Genomic DNA, 15,877 nt, shown 5'->3' on the forward strand with positions numbered 1-15,877 from the left:
GGACTCCGGGTACCGTAGCCCGACTCACCAGTGTCGGGCCAGACAGCCTCCCCTAGCCCGTTAGTGGAGGACTCGGGGGTAGGTCAGGGATAGCTAGCGGTGTATCCCCAGTTATACGGGTGAGGGGGCCGATACCCCCTCTAGTGCTGTCCTGTCGTGACGACTTGTAAAATAAATACACGTGTGCCTCAACCTCGGTGTCAAGCGTCCTCTCCGGTACTTCATCTGGTGTCAGAAGTACTACGAACATGGAAACGCGCCATACAGCTCGAGCCAGAGTACCGCAGGAGGAGGACACTGCTGAGATCGTCGAGCCCGAGACGGCTCAACAAGACATGGTGCAGCCGGGGCCTGACGCCTTCTTACCGGGGCATCGGCATGAAGTGGGGCCGCAGCCAGACGCGCTACGGCTGGCTCACGAAAGGCTGGCGGAGCTGCTGTACGCCGCTGCCGCCACACTGGAGAACATCACGCGATTGGGGGCTGGTGGTCCACCACGGGGCGAGGGGAGCCGACGACCGGAGCGCCTTCCCGCCATTTCCGAAGATTCAAACTTTGAATTTCCCGCCATCGACGCGGCGGCTGCTCAGGGCGTGGCCAGCTTGAACATCGGCTCCGACATCGGCCTCGCTGGGGCTGCCGCGTCATCACCGGCGGAGGGTGCGTCATCGCGGCTGCGACAGGCGATGCCATCGGCCTGTTCGCGCCGAAGCACAGCCGAGTCGTGGTGACAACAGCCTGCGGGGTTCTACAACAACCGCTGCGCTACACCAGAGACTGCCGCCGCTTAAAGAGTTTGTCGGCGCGGAGGGAGACTGGGGCGGCTTTCGGCGACGCTTCCTCGCCCACCAGGAAATGGCAAACTGGTCGGATGCTGAGGCTCTCTGCGCGCTGCCGGCGCTCCTCGACGGCGACGCGCTCGCCGCCCTCACATCGGCGCCGAGGGAGAAGCGTTCTACGCTACCGATGGCGCTACAGCTGCTGGCCGGGGTCTATGGACCTTCAGCTGAATTCCGACAGCAGTTTTACGATCGCAAGCGGGGTGAAAAGGAGTCGCCCCTGGCATACCGGACGAGTCTCCTGGCGATGGCGAAGACGGCCTTTCCTTGTATGGACGACGACGGCGTGGACGCGATGGTCACGGAAAAGATCCTCCTCCTGGCAGACGACCTCGACATCGCTGTCGTCGCACAGGAGGACGCGGAGATGACTTCTCTCCAGGCTGCGCGGCTCCTCCACGCCAACCTTCTGTCACTGCGGCGGAAAGCCAGCAGGGCATCGGCCGGGCGTGTGGTGGCTGCAGCCACCCTTCCGACGGAAGAGCTCTACGCCGTCGACCATCGACGGCAACAGGCGACAGGAGCACGGTCGGGCCGGGACGGGTCGAGCCGCTTCGACCGTCCATCATCTCCGCCGGCGCTCCCGCGTTGTTTCAACTGCGGCGTCCGGGGCCACGTCGCCTCGGGGTGCCGCTCTCCTCGACAGCGCGGGACGACGCCCCGACGGGACGCCGGCCCTCCTCCTCCCAAGCTCCAGCAACATGATCCGGCGAGTCGCGGCACCACACATGTTTGGCCAAAGCACCCACCTGTCACACACTCTCGCACCACAACGAACGGGGGGCCGATGTTGCGCTGCGACGGGCCAACACGGATCACTGCGGGGACTCAAATCGAGCCCAAGCAGTGGTCCGTGTTAGCCCATCGCGTGGTGGCCGCGTCGTCGGGGTCGTCGGCCGTGGTCGGACACATTGACGGGGTAGAGGTACGCATCCTAGTCGATACGGGGGCATCGGCGACAATCATTTCGGAGCTAATTTACAATATTCTACCTGTACAGAGCCGTCCTTTACTGCCGGTTAACGTCCCATTCTATGCCGCTAACGGGGGCTCTCTCGGCATCATGGGACAGATTCGAGCGCAAATTTCTATCGGGGACATCAAATTGTCGGAGCCGATTTTTGTTTCCTCCTCGCTGGCGGTTCCGTGCCTGCTGGGGACGGACTTCTTAGGCAAAATGCCGATTCATATTTTGATCGACCAAGGATGCATTGAGCTTCCGTCGGGGCGACGCATGGCGTTCCTGCCTTCCCCTGCTGCAGCTCGGACGGCGTTCGCAACAGTACCGGCGTTCGTCGTTAAAACAGTTCGTGTGCCGCCGGGAGCTCAAATGTTAGTGCCTCTGAAACTTCGTAGGCCCTTCGCTAAGGGCGTTGGGGATCAGGGTGTTATGCTGGGACCGTCTAGGGCCGGGGTTAATGGACCTCATTTAATTCCGGCCCAGACCGTCGTAAGAGGGGACGGGGACCCTTTCATCGCGGTCCTCAATGTGGGGTCGCAGACAGTAGTGGTTCCTCAAGGGACGGTGCTCGCTCACGCGACGCCGGTGCCCTGCGAGGAACCTGTCGCGAACCACGTTGGCACTGCTTCCCGGACGCACCCGCATTCGGACAGCGATGAAGGGTGGCTCGACGCGCTTTGTGCGGGATCGACGGACCTGTCCAATTCAGAGCGCCAACAGCTTAGATCGCTACTGAAGGAATTTTCCGACGTTTTCAGTCGGAATAAATACGATTTGGGTTGTACTCACCTGCTGCGTCACCATATTGACACGGGTGACAGCGCGCCAATTCGCCAAAATCCGTTTCGGTTGAGTCCCGCCGAAAAGGACCATGTCAAATCGGCTGTCGATGACATGTTAGCCGCCGACATCATTTCTCCCTCCACCAGCCCTTGGGGAGCGCCGATTGTCCTGGTTAAAAAGCAGGACGGCTCGTTGCGGTTTTGCGTGGATTTTCGGCGCCTTAATAAAATTTCGGTTGCCGACGCATACCCGCTCCCACGGATGGACGAATCGCTGGACGCCTTGGCGGGAGCGCGATTCTTCTCCACACTAGATTTACTTTCGGGATTCTGGCAGCTTCCTCTGGACGATGATTCAAAGCCTAAAACTGCTTTCCGTACACCGCACGGCCTGTTCCAATTCAACCGGTTGCCGATGGGCTTACACTCAGCGCCGGCAACTTTCCAGCGGTTGATGGAATTGGTTTTGGCTGGATTACAATGGGAGTCGTGCCTGATTTATTTGGATGACGTTATTGTCTTTGGAAAAACTTTTGACGAACATCTCCAGAGGTTGCGGGCGGTTTTCCAAAAGATGTGGGCTGCTAATTTGAAATTTAAGCCCCAAAAATGCCATTTGTTACGCGAGTCGGTGCGTTATTTGGGGCACATCGTGGGGCGCTCAGGTATTGCTACCGATCCCGCCAAAACGCAGTGTGTCAGCTCCTGGCCGACTCCCACCTCGGTGGGAGAGGTGAGGAGTTTTATTGGCTTCGCGTCGTATTACCGACGCTTCGTCGCTAATTTTGCGACGATTGCCAAACCCCTACACGCTTTAACATCTAAAGGGGTTCGGTTCCACTGGGGTCGGGATGAGGAAGCTGCTTTCTGCTCCCTTCGGGACGCCCTGGTGAAAGCTCCTCCCTTGATTTACCCAGATTTTTCGAGGCCGTTTTTGCTCGACACCGACGCGAGCAACACGGGTATTGGAGGCGTGCTTTCCCAGGTGGTTGACGGCGTGGAACGGGTGGTTGCGTACGGCAGTCGGGTGTTGTCTCCAGCGGAGCAAAGATATTGTATCACCCGTAGGGAACTGTTGGCAATTGTCTATTTCATCCAACAGTATCGCCCATATCTGTACGGTTAGCATTTCACCGTCCGTACAGATCATGCGGCACTGCAGTACGCCCTGAAGGTTCAACAGCCATCGGGACAATTGTCCCGATGGTTGGAGGTCCTCCAGGATTTCGATTTCGAAACCACCTACCGTAAGGGCGTTCGCCACACCAACGCGAACGCTCTGTCGCGCATGCCAACTGCCTCCGAATGTGCATGCCTCCTGGGGTCGGGGCGTTGCAGGCCAGCAGGGGACGTGCCGGTTCCAGTCCTGGCGGCCGCCGCCGATGATGAAACATTGCTCCCCGATGATATCGCGGAACAGGGAAGAGATTCCCTGCTTGGGTTGCCCGTTAATGAATGGGGGCGCCTCCAGATGGAGGATACCTCCCTCCTCGCGTTGCGTCGTCGCGCCGGGGAGAGGGGGCGTGGGACGGGTGATGCCGACGCATGGGAAATGCACGCGGGGTTGCTTATGCATTGGGACGGGAAATCCCACCGTCACCGGCTGGTGGTCCCTTCTGGGTTACGGGGTAAGGAGGTGTGGGCTGCTCATGAGCGCCTCCTCCACCTGGGTACCCAAAAGACCCTCGCCTTGCTCCAGCTTGACTTTTTTTGGCCGGGCATGACACGGGATGTCACGGATCTGTTGGCAGCATGCCCTCGGTGTGCGCAGCGCAAACCACCAGCACGGGAGTCGAACCCGCCGTTGCAGTCCATCACAGTCTCCAGGGTGAACGAACTTGTAGCGCTGGATATCCTGGGCCCATTTCCCGCCACCCCTAGGGGCAATAGATATTTGTTAACAGGGGTTGAGTACTTTACGCGCTGGCCTATGGCCTGGCCCCTGGCCAATCAGTCGGCAGCAGCCATCGTGGACGCCTTTGTCCAAGGCTACGTCATGGACAAAGGTGCTCCGGAGCGGCTGCTGACCGACCAGGGTAAAAATTTTTCCGGGAAACTCCTCAAACAGGTCTGTGATCTCCTGGGAACGAAGAAAATTCGTACCTCTCCCTATCACCCGCAAACTGACGGGATGGTCGAGCGTCTGCATCGCACCATCACGTCTATGTTGTCGCACTAGGTTTCGGAGTCACAGACCAATTGGGACTTGCAAATTCAAGGGGTCCTGGCAGCATATAGATTGGCCCCCCATGCTGCGACGGGATTTTCACCCTTCTTTCTCATGTATGGCCGCGAACATGACCCACCTGTTCGGGCACAGCTGCAGATCCCCGCGCCGCTGGGTAAGACAAAATTGGACGAACACGTTAAATTTAACCTTGAAAAACTGACGGAGGCACGGGATGCTGCCATGCTAAATTCCGACAGGCGTCAAAAGGCGAATGAGCACCTCAGACTGGCACGCGCGCACGTGCTGCAGTGGAAGCCAGGAGACAGGGCATGGCTGCACTGTCCCCAGGTACCACTCGCGACCTCCTCGAAGCTGGTGCGGCCGTGGCGGGGCCCCGTCGAGGTGGTCGAGGTTTTGCGACCTCAGTGCGTTCGTATCAAGTGGGGGAAGCGCCGGTGGTTCGTTCACCCCTCTAGGCTGAAACCCTTCGTTGCGGTGCGAGGCCCCACTCCACACACGCAGGGCCAAACATGTGGGGGGTCGACCGACTCGGAGGGTCCGTCTCTGTTGCTCTCGCCTGACGTCTTGCCGGCTGTTCCGCCCCCAGGTACATCAGGAATGACGGGCTCGCGCCCAACAACCCACACGGGGGATGCCGAGGGTCTCGCCACTTCAATCGCGGACTCACCTCGAAAGGGACAGCTGCCACCGGATGGCCCGCCATCTGGGGTTGGCCCATGTGACGGGCCTGCGGCAAGGACGCGCGCAAGAATGCGCAGACTCTTGTAATGCACAGAAAGAAGAAGAATTTTTTTTTTTTTTTATATTTTCACGTGTTATGGTTACTGTGCGCTGCGTTGGTGGGGTGCTCCTGGCACGTTGTTGTTGTGTGTGTGTGTATTGTGTGTGTTGTGTGTGTGTTGTGTGTGTGTTGTGTGTGTGTTGTGTGTGCGCTGGGGGTTCCTGGCGAATGTATATACTTTGCTTTTACGGATTTCGTATTTATTCGGGGGGGGGGGGGGGGGCGCGTCGGTTTATACTCCCTTCAGGGGTATGGTTATTGTTGTTGTTCAATTCGCGTTCTGTTGAAAAAAAATGAGGCACACACGAGGGTCAAGGGGTAAAGGTACCTTTATTGAAATTGTTGCAGCCGGGACGGCTGCGAGCTGTGCAGGGGGGGTGATGTAGGGCTGTTATGGAGGGGCTGTTTGTACATAGGATCAAACGGCGAACAAACACAGTGGGCGGAGCTCCGGGAGTAAACGGGGGGGGGGTGCCCGCAACGACGTCCGCATCGGGCAGCCTGGGGGTAGGGCTGCCCGGGGTTGTGATCCTGGAGGGGGTATAAAAGGGGATGACAGAGAGAGCTCGGGGCTCAGTATTAGAACAAAGGAGGGAAGATTGAAGACCCGGGTAGCTAGAGCCCTGGACTCCCCTGAGACGCCGCCCTTGTCAGGGCCGCGCAGGACCGAGCCAGCGGCGTGGTCCCGTGAACCAGAGTCAGCACTCTGGGACTCCGGGTACCGTAGCCCGACTCACCAGTGTCGGGCCAGACAGCCTCCCCTAGCCCGTTAGTAGAGGACTCGGGGGTAGGTCAGGGATAGCTAGCGGTGTATCCCCAGTTATACGGGTGAGGGGGCCGATACCCCCTCTAGTGCTGTCCTGTCGTGACGACTTGTAAAATAAATACACGTGTGCCTCAACCTCGGTGTCAAGCGTCCTCACCGGTACTTCACTAGTACAGCACAACGGTGTGTTGGAGAGCCAAGCCACAACATTTATAATCTGAGTACGACGTTTCGCCAGCAATTATAGTCAGCCAGATTTTTGGAGAATTACTCCTGTTTCGTTCCTTAAATATAAGTGTAGATGTGAGGACAAAACTTGTGAGCACTTAATGCCACTTATTGCGCGAAGTGGGGGGTATTAATTAATGCATATAAATGCGTCGTTTGGGTTATTTATACGGTAATCAACATACATTATGCAAGCACATTGTAATTGTACATCCTGTCGATTATGTGTACTAAAATAGCCATACCAACGATAATCCATATTGAAGTATCGGCATGCATTTAAACAATGTATTATTTGATGATTCGCTTCCAAGCAGCACGAAGTCTGTAGCTATACGAACGGTTAACATTATTTTTAGTTCTCTCCATTTCGATAGATTCTCTAATAATTATTAGTCTTGGCCAGTAGTAACTAGTTTTGCACAACTATAAAACCTGTATGATGGAGTAGTAAGAAAAGTAAAAAAAATAAGATGAAGTAGGTTTGCAAAATATACGTAATTTTATAATCCTTTACATGTGTATTATCCAAAGCAGCGATATACAATGTCAAAATAATGCAAACAAAATAAAGATACAACATATGTGAAATGTTTGCATAATTTTCAGTGTTTTTCTCCATAAGTTTTCATCATTAGTCATGATCTATCCACAGCTAGATGAAAACCTTTCCAAGTCAAAGCCATCCCTCATCTTCTTAGGTTTTTTCGGTAAAGTCACGTAGGTAAAAACATTAAAAAGTAAAATCAAATAAAAATCACGACGTTTCGGAGGCAACACAAGCTTCCGTCTTCAGGTGGTACCGTCACAGCCACGACAGCTGTATCAAGTAAATGAGAGATTTCAGGAGCTACCACTCCGTTTATATAATGGTTGGAGAAGGTGGTGGGGCAAGGGCCGCATACTTATTATTAATATGGTAAGGTGAGGCTTGAGACTAAGAATAGACTGCATAACAAAGGCTGAGCCTTTGTTATAGAGAGGTGCGGTTTGTGACTCAACCTGTAACAGGGAAACCACCACTAAACATAGTAAAACAGTAATGGTTGTCTGTCAAATGAGATTGGCAAATAAGTGTAGTTAAATCTTTTTTGCATGGTTAATCACATCTTTCCAATGATTACTCAGTTTGTAACCGTCATCACGGTTGAAATTATGTCTGTGTTTGTATATTTGTATGGCTTCGTGTACAAACCTTTGATGGTAGCCAGGAGGTTTGCAGAGAACCTTGGTCTCGGAAAATACAATTTCATGAGTGCCCACCGAGTTGTAGCAATGATCGGCAACGGCCGAAGAATCAGTTCTGCCGTGTTTCAGATCTGACTTGTGCTCGCGGACACGATCAGAAACATGACGTTTCGTTTCTCCAATGTAGCAATCACCACAAATGCAACTCAATTTGTAGACTCCAGGATACTGTAAGTCAGGAACGACATCCTTCACAGATGGAATCAAATCACGGATTTTATGCACTGTACTGAATCGGACTTGGATCTTATGTTTGTTTAGAATTTTGGAGATCTTTTTGGTCACGCCTGCTATGTATGGCAACGTGATAGTTTTGGTGGGAGTTTCATGTGGCTGTTTCTGTATGGTGGGAGAAACAGCTTGGCGGATAGTGCGGTCAGAGTATCCGTTCATCCTGAGGGCCCGATGTACATGTCTTAATTCACCGGCCAGGTGGTGTTGGTCAGCAATGCCATGGGCTCTGTGGTATAGCGTGATTTTTATTTTATTTTTTAATGTTTTTACCTACGTGACTTTACCGAAAAAACCTAAGAATATGAATCATTGCAGTCACGAAAGCTTCAAATCTAGAATTAATGCCATCCCTCATCATCATAGTAGTTCCTATACAGTACATTTGATAAAAAAAAACTTCAATACATTCGTCAATAACATTGCCTTAAAATAACATATATATACTGTAAAAGGTTACTTTTTGGGCAATGGCCCTTCTTCATAGCACATACGTGCACATGACCTGATGACATCGATTCATGGTCGCAGTCTTCGTCCGGTCTTGGGTGTTCTCTTCTATGGCTGCCATTCCATAATAAGTTTCACCCATCATCTCTTTTAGCCAAGTATCCTGATCAAGCCCACCAACTTACTTTTCAACAGTCAACACGTCACTAATTTTCATTTTAATTGTTCGTTTATCCATGTGTTCCAAGTTGTCTCTTAGTCTAATTCTAATCATGCAGCTGTCCATCACTCTCCGTGCACTTTTCAGCTATTGTTCCATGTATTTTTTAAAATCAGTAACCGTTTTTCTGATCAATAAAGGAGAGCGTGTAATATGTATTACCTGTACTCTGTACAACGTTCTCTCTTCTTTAAGCACATTTATATGTTGAATTTTATTATCCGTTTTCCAAAAACACTGTAACCTGCTCTCGTTCACCTCTTATTTTTATCATAGTAATCCTGGTCAGCCTTCAATACTTGCCATAAGTATATATTGTAACGTGTTTCATAGTTGTGCCCCTCCAACCAATACTGTATTTTAATGTGCTTAGATAAATAATTTTCCATGACTAGTTTTAGGCATTTTACCTTGAACCCTAAAATCAATAATTTCCTGCAATTTATTGCAAATGGTTATTATTATTAAGGCATCAGTAAGTCTGAAATGGTAAATATATTCTCCATTTATGTGTATGCCTCTAATTCTCCAGTCCGCTCTTTCTATAATTGAATTTAATGTTGCTGTGAATAACTTTAGTGAGAGCATATATCCTTGCATGACACCCCTTCTGATATTAGTATATTGATCATGATGCTTCAGAAACTAGATGCAAACATTGGTTGAAGTCTGATATTAATATATTCATATATGGTAACGTTATCAGTGGACACCTTGTGTTCTGCCTCGCGGCAGGGGTTTTGCCTCACGGCAGATGGGGGGGGGGGGGGGCGTATGTACACAGAAATTTCCTGTTTTTGATGCTAATTTGGTCACGTGACCAGGAAGTTCCCGCTCAACCACGCGGGCGTCGGCATTTACACACATAATTCAAGATGGCGCCACACATCGCGTCCCAGTGAAGCCAGCCGCAATTGTCCATTGTGGGACTTTAAGAAGCATTGTCTGTAAGTTCGTTTATGTTCTTATAATATTGGCAATGCTGTTATAATGTTAGAATGACTATTTTCCATCAGAGCAACATATGACGTCCTTCCAACACCAGTTAATCTTCAACAATGGTATGGTGAAGCTCCGGACTGTGCCCTCTGTTCCATGCCAGCCAACCTCAGGCACATTCTCACAGGGTGTAAAACAAGCCTCACCCAAGGACGCTACACTTGGCGTCACAACCAAGTCCTTAAAAACCTTGCATCCGCCCTGGAGGACAAGCGAGCTGCCACCAACTCCCTACCACCCCCAGCAGCATATCACCCCTTACGGACGACCTTTGTCCGCGAAGGGGCTAAACCACCGAAGAGCGGCTCTACACCAATAGAGTGAGACCAGCTGCGCTTGGCCCGCGACTGGAAAATGCTAGCTGACATTGGCCGGCAACTTGTGTTTCCTCCGGAGATCGCAACCACCACCCTAAGACCTGACATGGTGCTCTGGTCCCGTTCGCTCAAGAAGGTCTTCATCATTGAGCTCACAGTACCCTGGGAGGACTCAATAGATGAGGCTTATGAGCGAAAACATCTGCGCTATGCCGATCTAGCTGCCGAAGCACGGCATCATGGCTGGAACACAGAAGTCCGACCAGTGGAGGTGGGCTGCAGAGGTTTTGTGGCAACATCTACAACCAGACTGCTTAGAGACCTGGGAATTAAGGGCCAGAGCCAGCGTTCGGCAATCAGAGCTGTATCGGAGGCGGCAGAAGGCAGCAGTCAGTGGCTCTGGATGAAGAGGAAAGACCCCAGCTGGGCCCCAAAGTGAGAGGGCCAGGAGGTATGCAGTCAACAATGCTTGACTCAGGGAGGAGGACGCACCTGCCATGCATAGTCCCATGGGATGTTGGCTATCAACAACAAGGCAACTCCTATGACTAATTGGGAATGGGACGCAAGCGTAGGATCGATCACCCTGTCGCTGGCTGCCTTTGGGGAGGGTATATAGTATGAAAGGCCGAAACACCTTATGACCCAAAGGTTCACTACTGACGATGCGCTCCCCAAATTTCACCAGGCTCACTGTTCATGAACTCTTGGAAGTGCTTGCACAAAGGATAGTAACATCTCATCCTGTGTTCTTTGGAATCATAATGATGTAAATGCCTTTAAAATGCTGTTAAATTGTTATGATAAATATGAGGCCTAGTTAACAACGAAGCCTGCAACTTTCCTTATTGTGAATGTTACTTGTAATTTAATAAGTCGAGTCAAACTTGTACCCAAGTAACTATATTGCGATCCTGAGAGGGAGGATGACGAAATATCTCATCCACAATTTAGTGTTATGTGTAATACTGTACATTTGGGGTGCAGTGTGATGAATACACGATGTGCCTTTTTACCTCGTTAAATTCAATAAATGACGTTTGGAGTCGGACGTTCATCCTGGCTCTGAGGGTTTATTGAACGCGAGGTTAACTACTCAGCTAGCGGTGCAACGCAGCGCACAGCGAGGCCGAGACACCTTGGCTGAAAAAAGAACTAATATTGTGATATGCTACTCTTGTTAAATGAATATATAGCAATAGCTGATGCGACTACAGATCCATCTTGCTTCAGGTTATCCCCATAGTTGGAAATATAGAGGCATCATTCCTCTGCCTGTCTTGATAACCTGACCTTTTCCATCCGATACAATTTCTCAACCCATCCCAATGTACAGGATTACAATTATTTCTTGCCAAATTATATTCTGAATATCCAAGTTGCTTATTGTTATGCCATGAAATTCTTAGCATCTTCCACATATGCCTTGATTCAAAGGTGAAGAGCAAATTATCTTGTGGTTTTGTTAAATGACAGGTATCTGGGACATAAGTAACACAGATATTACTACTCAAAAATCCATCTCTTAGCAATAAATTTGGACCTCTCAACTCTTCCAAAGTTAGTTTTTTTATGAGGCCCATCATAACCGGTAATACCGACATACTGGAGTTTCAAATAACACACAATATGAAGAAGCACACAGCATTTGTGCATAAACAAAAACCACTAGCAGTTCTTTATGAAGGGCAATGTGGTTCTCTTTGTCTTAAGTCACCATCACATTTGACTACACAGATAAGTAATTCAATCCTCTAAAATCTCCACTTGTGATAAAGATGCAATAACCCCATGCAAAACGTTATCAGTGGATTGAGAAAGGGCTACAAAATATGATTTTAAAAGGAATTCAGTGAATTTCAAAGTACAAGCAGGAAAGAACAAGCATAACTTTTTGGTCTTCAAGTTTTTTTAGTGTGAAATGTACATCCATACTTTTTAGTAAAACCATTACATACAAAAACTACAGTATATAATTGTTCTTTGGTTCTTTCGGTAAAGACACGTAGAAAGAAAATAAATATAATAATAGAATACGACGTTTCGATTGCAACCCAAGCCACCGTCATCAGGTAGAACTAAATTTGAGAGAGAGAGACAAAACACAGACACGGAGACACAAAGACAGACACAAGCAGAGAGACACACAACATAAACACACAGAGACCCAATGCCTCTGTGTTTAGGTCTTTCAAAAGAGAGAGGGGGGCAGAGAGAGAGGTGGGTCTGCTGGAGCAGCTGCTGGAGCAGAGAAATTAGCATGTCAATGAAAGACCCAACAAGACTGGTACATTTTAGAGAGAGATGTGTGGAAATCCACCCCGAAGGGACTGAGGGAGAGAAAGAGCGAATGGACCTATGAGAGCCTGGTAAATTTTAGAGAGAGAAAAGGCAGTTTGAGAAAACTAAACTCAAAAATGTACCAGTCTTTCATTGACATGCTAATTTCTCTCCTCCAGCAGCTGCTCCAGCAGACCCACCTCTCTCTCTGCCCCCCCCCCCCCTCTCTTTTGAAGGCCTCGACACAGAGGCATTGGGTCTCTGTGTGTCTATGTTGTGTCTCTCTCTGTGTCTCTGTGTTGTCTCTCTCTGCTTTTGTGACTGTCTGTGTGTCTCCGTGTCTGTGTTTTGTCTCTATCTCAAATTTATTTCTACCTGATGACGGTTGCTTGTGTTGCAATCGAAACGTCGTATTCTATTATTTCATTTATTTTTTCTACGTGACTTTACCAAAAGAACCAAAGAGCAATTCCTGGAGTCACGGAAGCTTCAAATCCAGTTTGTTACAGTATGTAATGTTGTAAAAATACGTATCTTACTTTAGTTGTTTTAACTGTATGCAGTGGATTTGTGAAAAGACAAGAAAATGTACAGAACAAGAAGGATAGCAACATAAAAATGGATCTTTAATTTCAATACAATGCCCAGGCATGTATTCGCATTAAACAAGTCAACATCCACCCAGGGAGACAACTTCATTTACCTAGAGGAACAGACAACGGGTTTACTACATCTAAACCATTTTCACTTGTGCTTCTTTCAGCAAATAAAATGAAAACGAATTCACCTGTATTGGTAATGTCGACAGTTCCTTTTTTTAGAACATTTTTCGTAAAAAAATCTGGCCACTCAAAAATTTCAAATCACAAAATACTTTTTTCAGTTTTCTTTTCTTACTTTTAAATTTAATAATTCATAAAATATTGCTGTATCAAATTTCTATTACATCCACTTACATAATATACAACACATTATAAAGTGAATACTCCAGATAATAAACTGGGGACACACACTGCTCATTTTTTACAAAAATGCAGCATGCTTCAACATGCATGAAAAAAAATGTTACAATACACTGTGCAGAGGTGATGCCATGCGATAAGCCATGCCGTTGAACACGTTTGTGCAAAACGTACACGTTTAATATACAGTTAATGCATGCGTCATGCCTGTCACTATGAGGTTAGGTATTAGCTTGTTTGTATAATAAACCAAAGAAGTTAGTTTTACTCTATGACGTGCCACAAATAGTAAACACAGTGTGAAACTTTACCCACAAAATAAGACTGCTTATCACAAGATCAGATAAAAAAAAGTTACAAATAAATGTTTGCATTCAACACAATCCCTGATGCTTCAAACACACCAACAAAACATGCCCAAAACATAATTAGATAAATCAGAAGATTAATATAGTGTGGAAAGCATTCCATGTTTCATTTGTGTTAAAAAGCAACAAATGACTAAATATTAATGTGGCACACTGGAAAACTGATTTGAAAAATGTTAAAAGATGGCAAATTCCTCTCATAGAACCAGCATTGACTTGGAATCATAGTGATACAAACTTACTTTTGTAATGCTAATAATTTTGCCCTACTGAAATTAATGTTAACACTCAGCGTTCGATTATGTTTCCTACTACAGTCTCTGTCTTTTTTGGTCTTTCAAAAGTTTTTAGCATTAGAAAAATTCCTACATACGTCACTGAAAATGTCTGCAATACGAGAAGAGGCATATCAGTGTTGAAGCACTTTAGTTTGTCATAAAAACATTTGGCAGTATAATTTTTTAACTGAAAGGCAGTCAAATAGGGGCAATAATTGGAGGCAAATATATGGCAAGTGTGAGTGACAATGATTGATACCAGTGACAAGTGTTAACACAAGCTACCAAAAGGAGTTAACAAAAAAAAACATGACAGTATTTTGGTCACTTGAAGGTTGAATATAACAGCCATAATACTGTACAGTGTGCAAGAATGTACAGAAAGAATGACATTTGTATGATGACAGTTGCTTTGGTTGCAACATGTGGGTTGGTAGTGTCCAGGGAAGCAACACCAATGAACTGAGTTTAAAAGTTAAATGGGTAAAACGTCTCCTTTGACATGAACTATGATTATATGTCAGAGCAGACAGGACTTTTACTACCCAGAGGTTGGTTGTAGATTGGCTAATGGTCGCTGTGACGAGATCTGCTTTCCAGTTGAAGCTTTTACAGTTGTCAAAAGTGAGGACATTTAGCGTGGCAATTGCTTGGTCGGGTCGCAGTTACAAGCATATGGTCTACAGATAACGCAGCAGACAGTTTTAAACGTGGTGAACCCTTCAGAAACACATACTGCCTCGATAATACTTTAAATGTTACGATTATTTGGCAGTGTTAATGAGGAGGCTAAAAGTGGTGCGGTTGTTTTCTAGCTTTTACAATCCCCCATCAGCAACACGCATACAAGTTCCAAATGGACCAGTCAGACGGACATCTCGGCCACGGCAGGCACAGCAGAGAAACTGGGGACCGTTGCGTTGGCGATCGCCCTCAGTGAGAATCTGTCGCCGCCGACTACAACGTCTGAAGAGGCTCCAGAGTCCCAGCCCGCAACATATTTGAGAGCCACTCTGTTGATTGGATACATCCTGCGTTCCTGAAACGAGGCACGGGCGAGCCCTCCCTCAGCCGTGCAGCTCTCCAGGCCCTGCTTTCCCTCCAGAAAGTATGTGAGCATCTCCCCTTTGCCCTTCACGGTGACTTTTCCACGGCAGGTGAACTCGTAGTTGCTCTGCTTTAGGATCTTGTACACATCCTCACTCACCTGTTATCAAATGCAATTATTGTACACAAATTGCATGAGTCAAAGTATTGTTTTACATTTCGCAGCTTGCACCATGCGGTTTAGGCAGTGACTAAGAAAATATAATAATTAAAATTTTAAAATATATATAAATATATAAAATACGCAAAGTTTATGCCTTTAAATCATTTGGTATACTGTAGTTTTGGTCGGACATACTTATCATGAGTACCATATTCTGTGATTTATAGAGATGGACGTTTGCGGATGCATCAAATAACTTGGTAGATTTTTGTTTGACTAGATTTGTATAAGATTATTGACAACGGGCACAAGTTCAGGGTCCACCTGACTACTCTGGAGCATCTTAATCTGGAAAAAAACTATATTCATGTATTAGAATGTGATTTTTCTCTCATTCAACATTACAAAATAAGATTAATTTAAAGTTCCTTGTTCAGCCTATGATAATCATAATGAAAATGATTCGTTTTTGCCATAGCGTCTTACACACCACGGCGTCTCAGAGCGCATTACATCACATCTCATCTCAACACATTTGCAAGGGCACCCCCAGTGGCAGCCGTCCCTGTGCGCACAAGGTGACTCAACACCTGGCCTGCAAATGGGCATTAGTCTGCCAGTAATGGGCAGTGATTATTATGTATAATCCAAATTGAGTAATTTGTAGGTAATTTGTTTTATTTGGTTTATTTGGACCCTGATGTCGGGACACAATGGCCTTCTCTTGCAAATGATATCAGATCATCTTTAACTTCCACTGTCAAGC

General features: G+C 47.8%; 1 protein-coding gene across 4 annotated transcripts in view; it reads right to left on the reverse strand.

Annotated features, from left to right (window-relative positions):
- Nucleotides 1–12,898: 12,898 nt before the first annotated feature.
- The window catches only part of LOC133345152 (adenylate cyclase type 1-like), a 54,974-nt gene continuing 51,995 nt past the window's right edge, over nt 12,899–15,877 (reverse strand). For all 4 annotated transcript variants that reach the window (XM_061555665.1, XM_061555667.1, XM_061555666.1 and 1 more), the window contains one exon: nt 12,899–15,108. In XM_061555665.1, the coding sequence (XP_061411649.1) occupies nt 14,767–15,108 (342 nt within the window). In that variant the 3' untranslated portion in view covers nt 12,899–14,766. The remainder of the gene's footprint in view (nt 15,109–15,877) is intronic.

Source organism: Lethenteron reissneri, chromosome 21 (assembly GCF_015708825.2).
Source record: "Lethenteron reissneri isolate LAM-NWPU_2019-01 chromosome 21, ASM1570882v1, whole genome shotgun sequence".
Taxonomy (NCBI): domain Eukaryota; kingdom Metazoa; phylum Chordata; class Hyperoartia; order Petromyzontiformes; family Petromyzontidae; genus Lethenteron; species Lethenteron reissneri.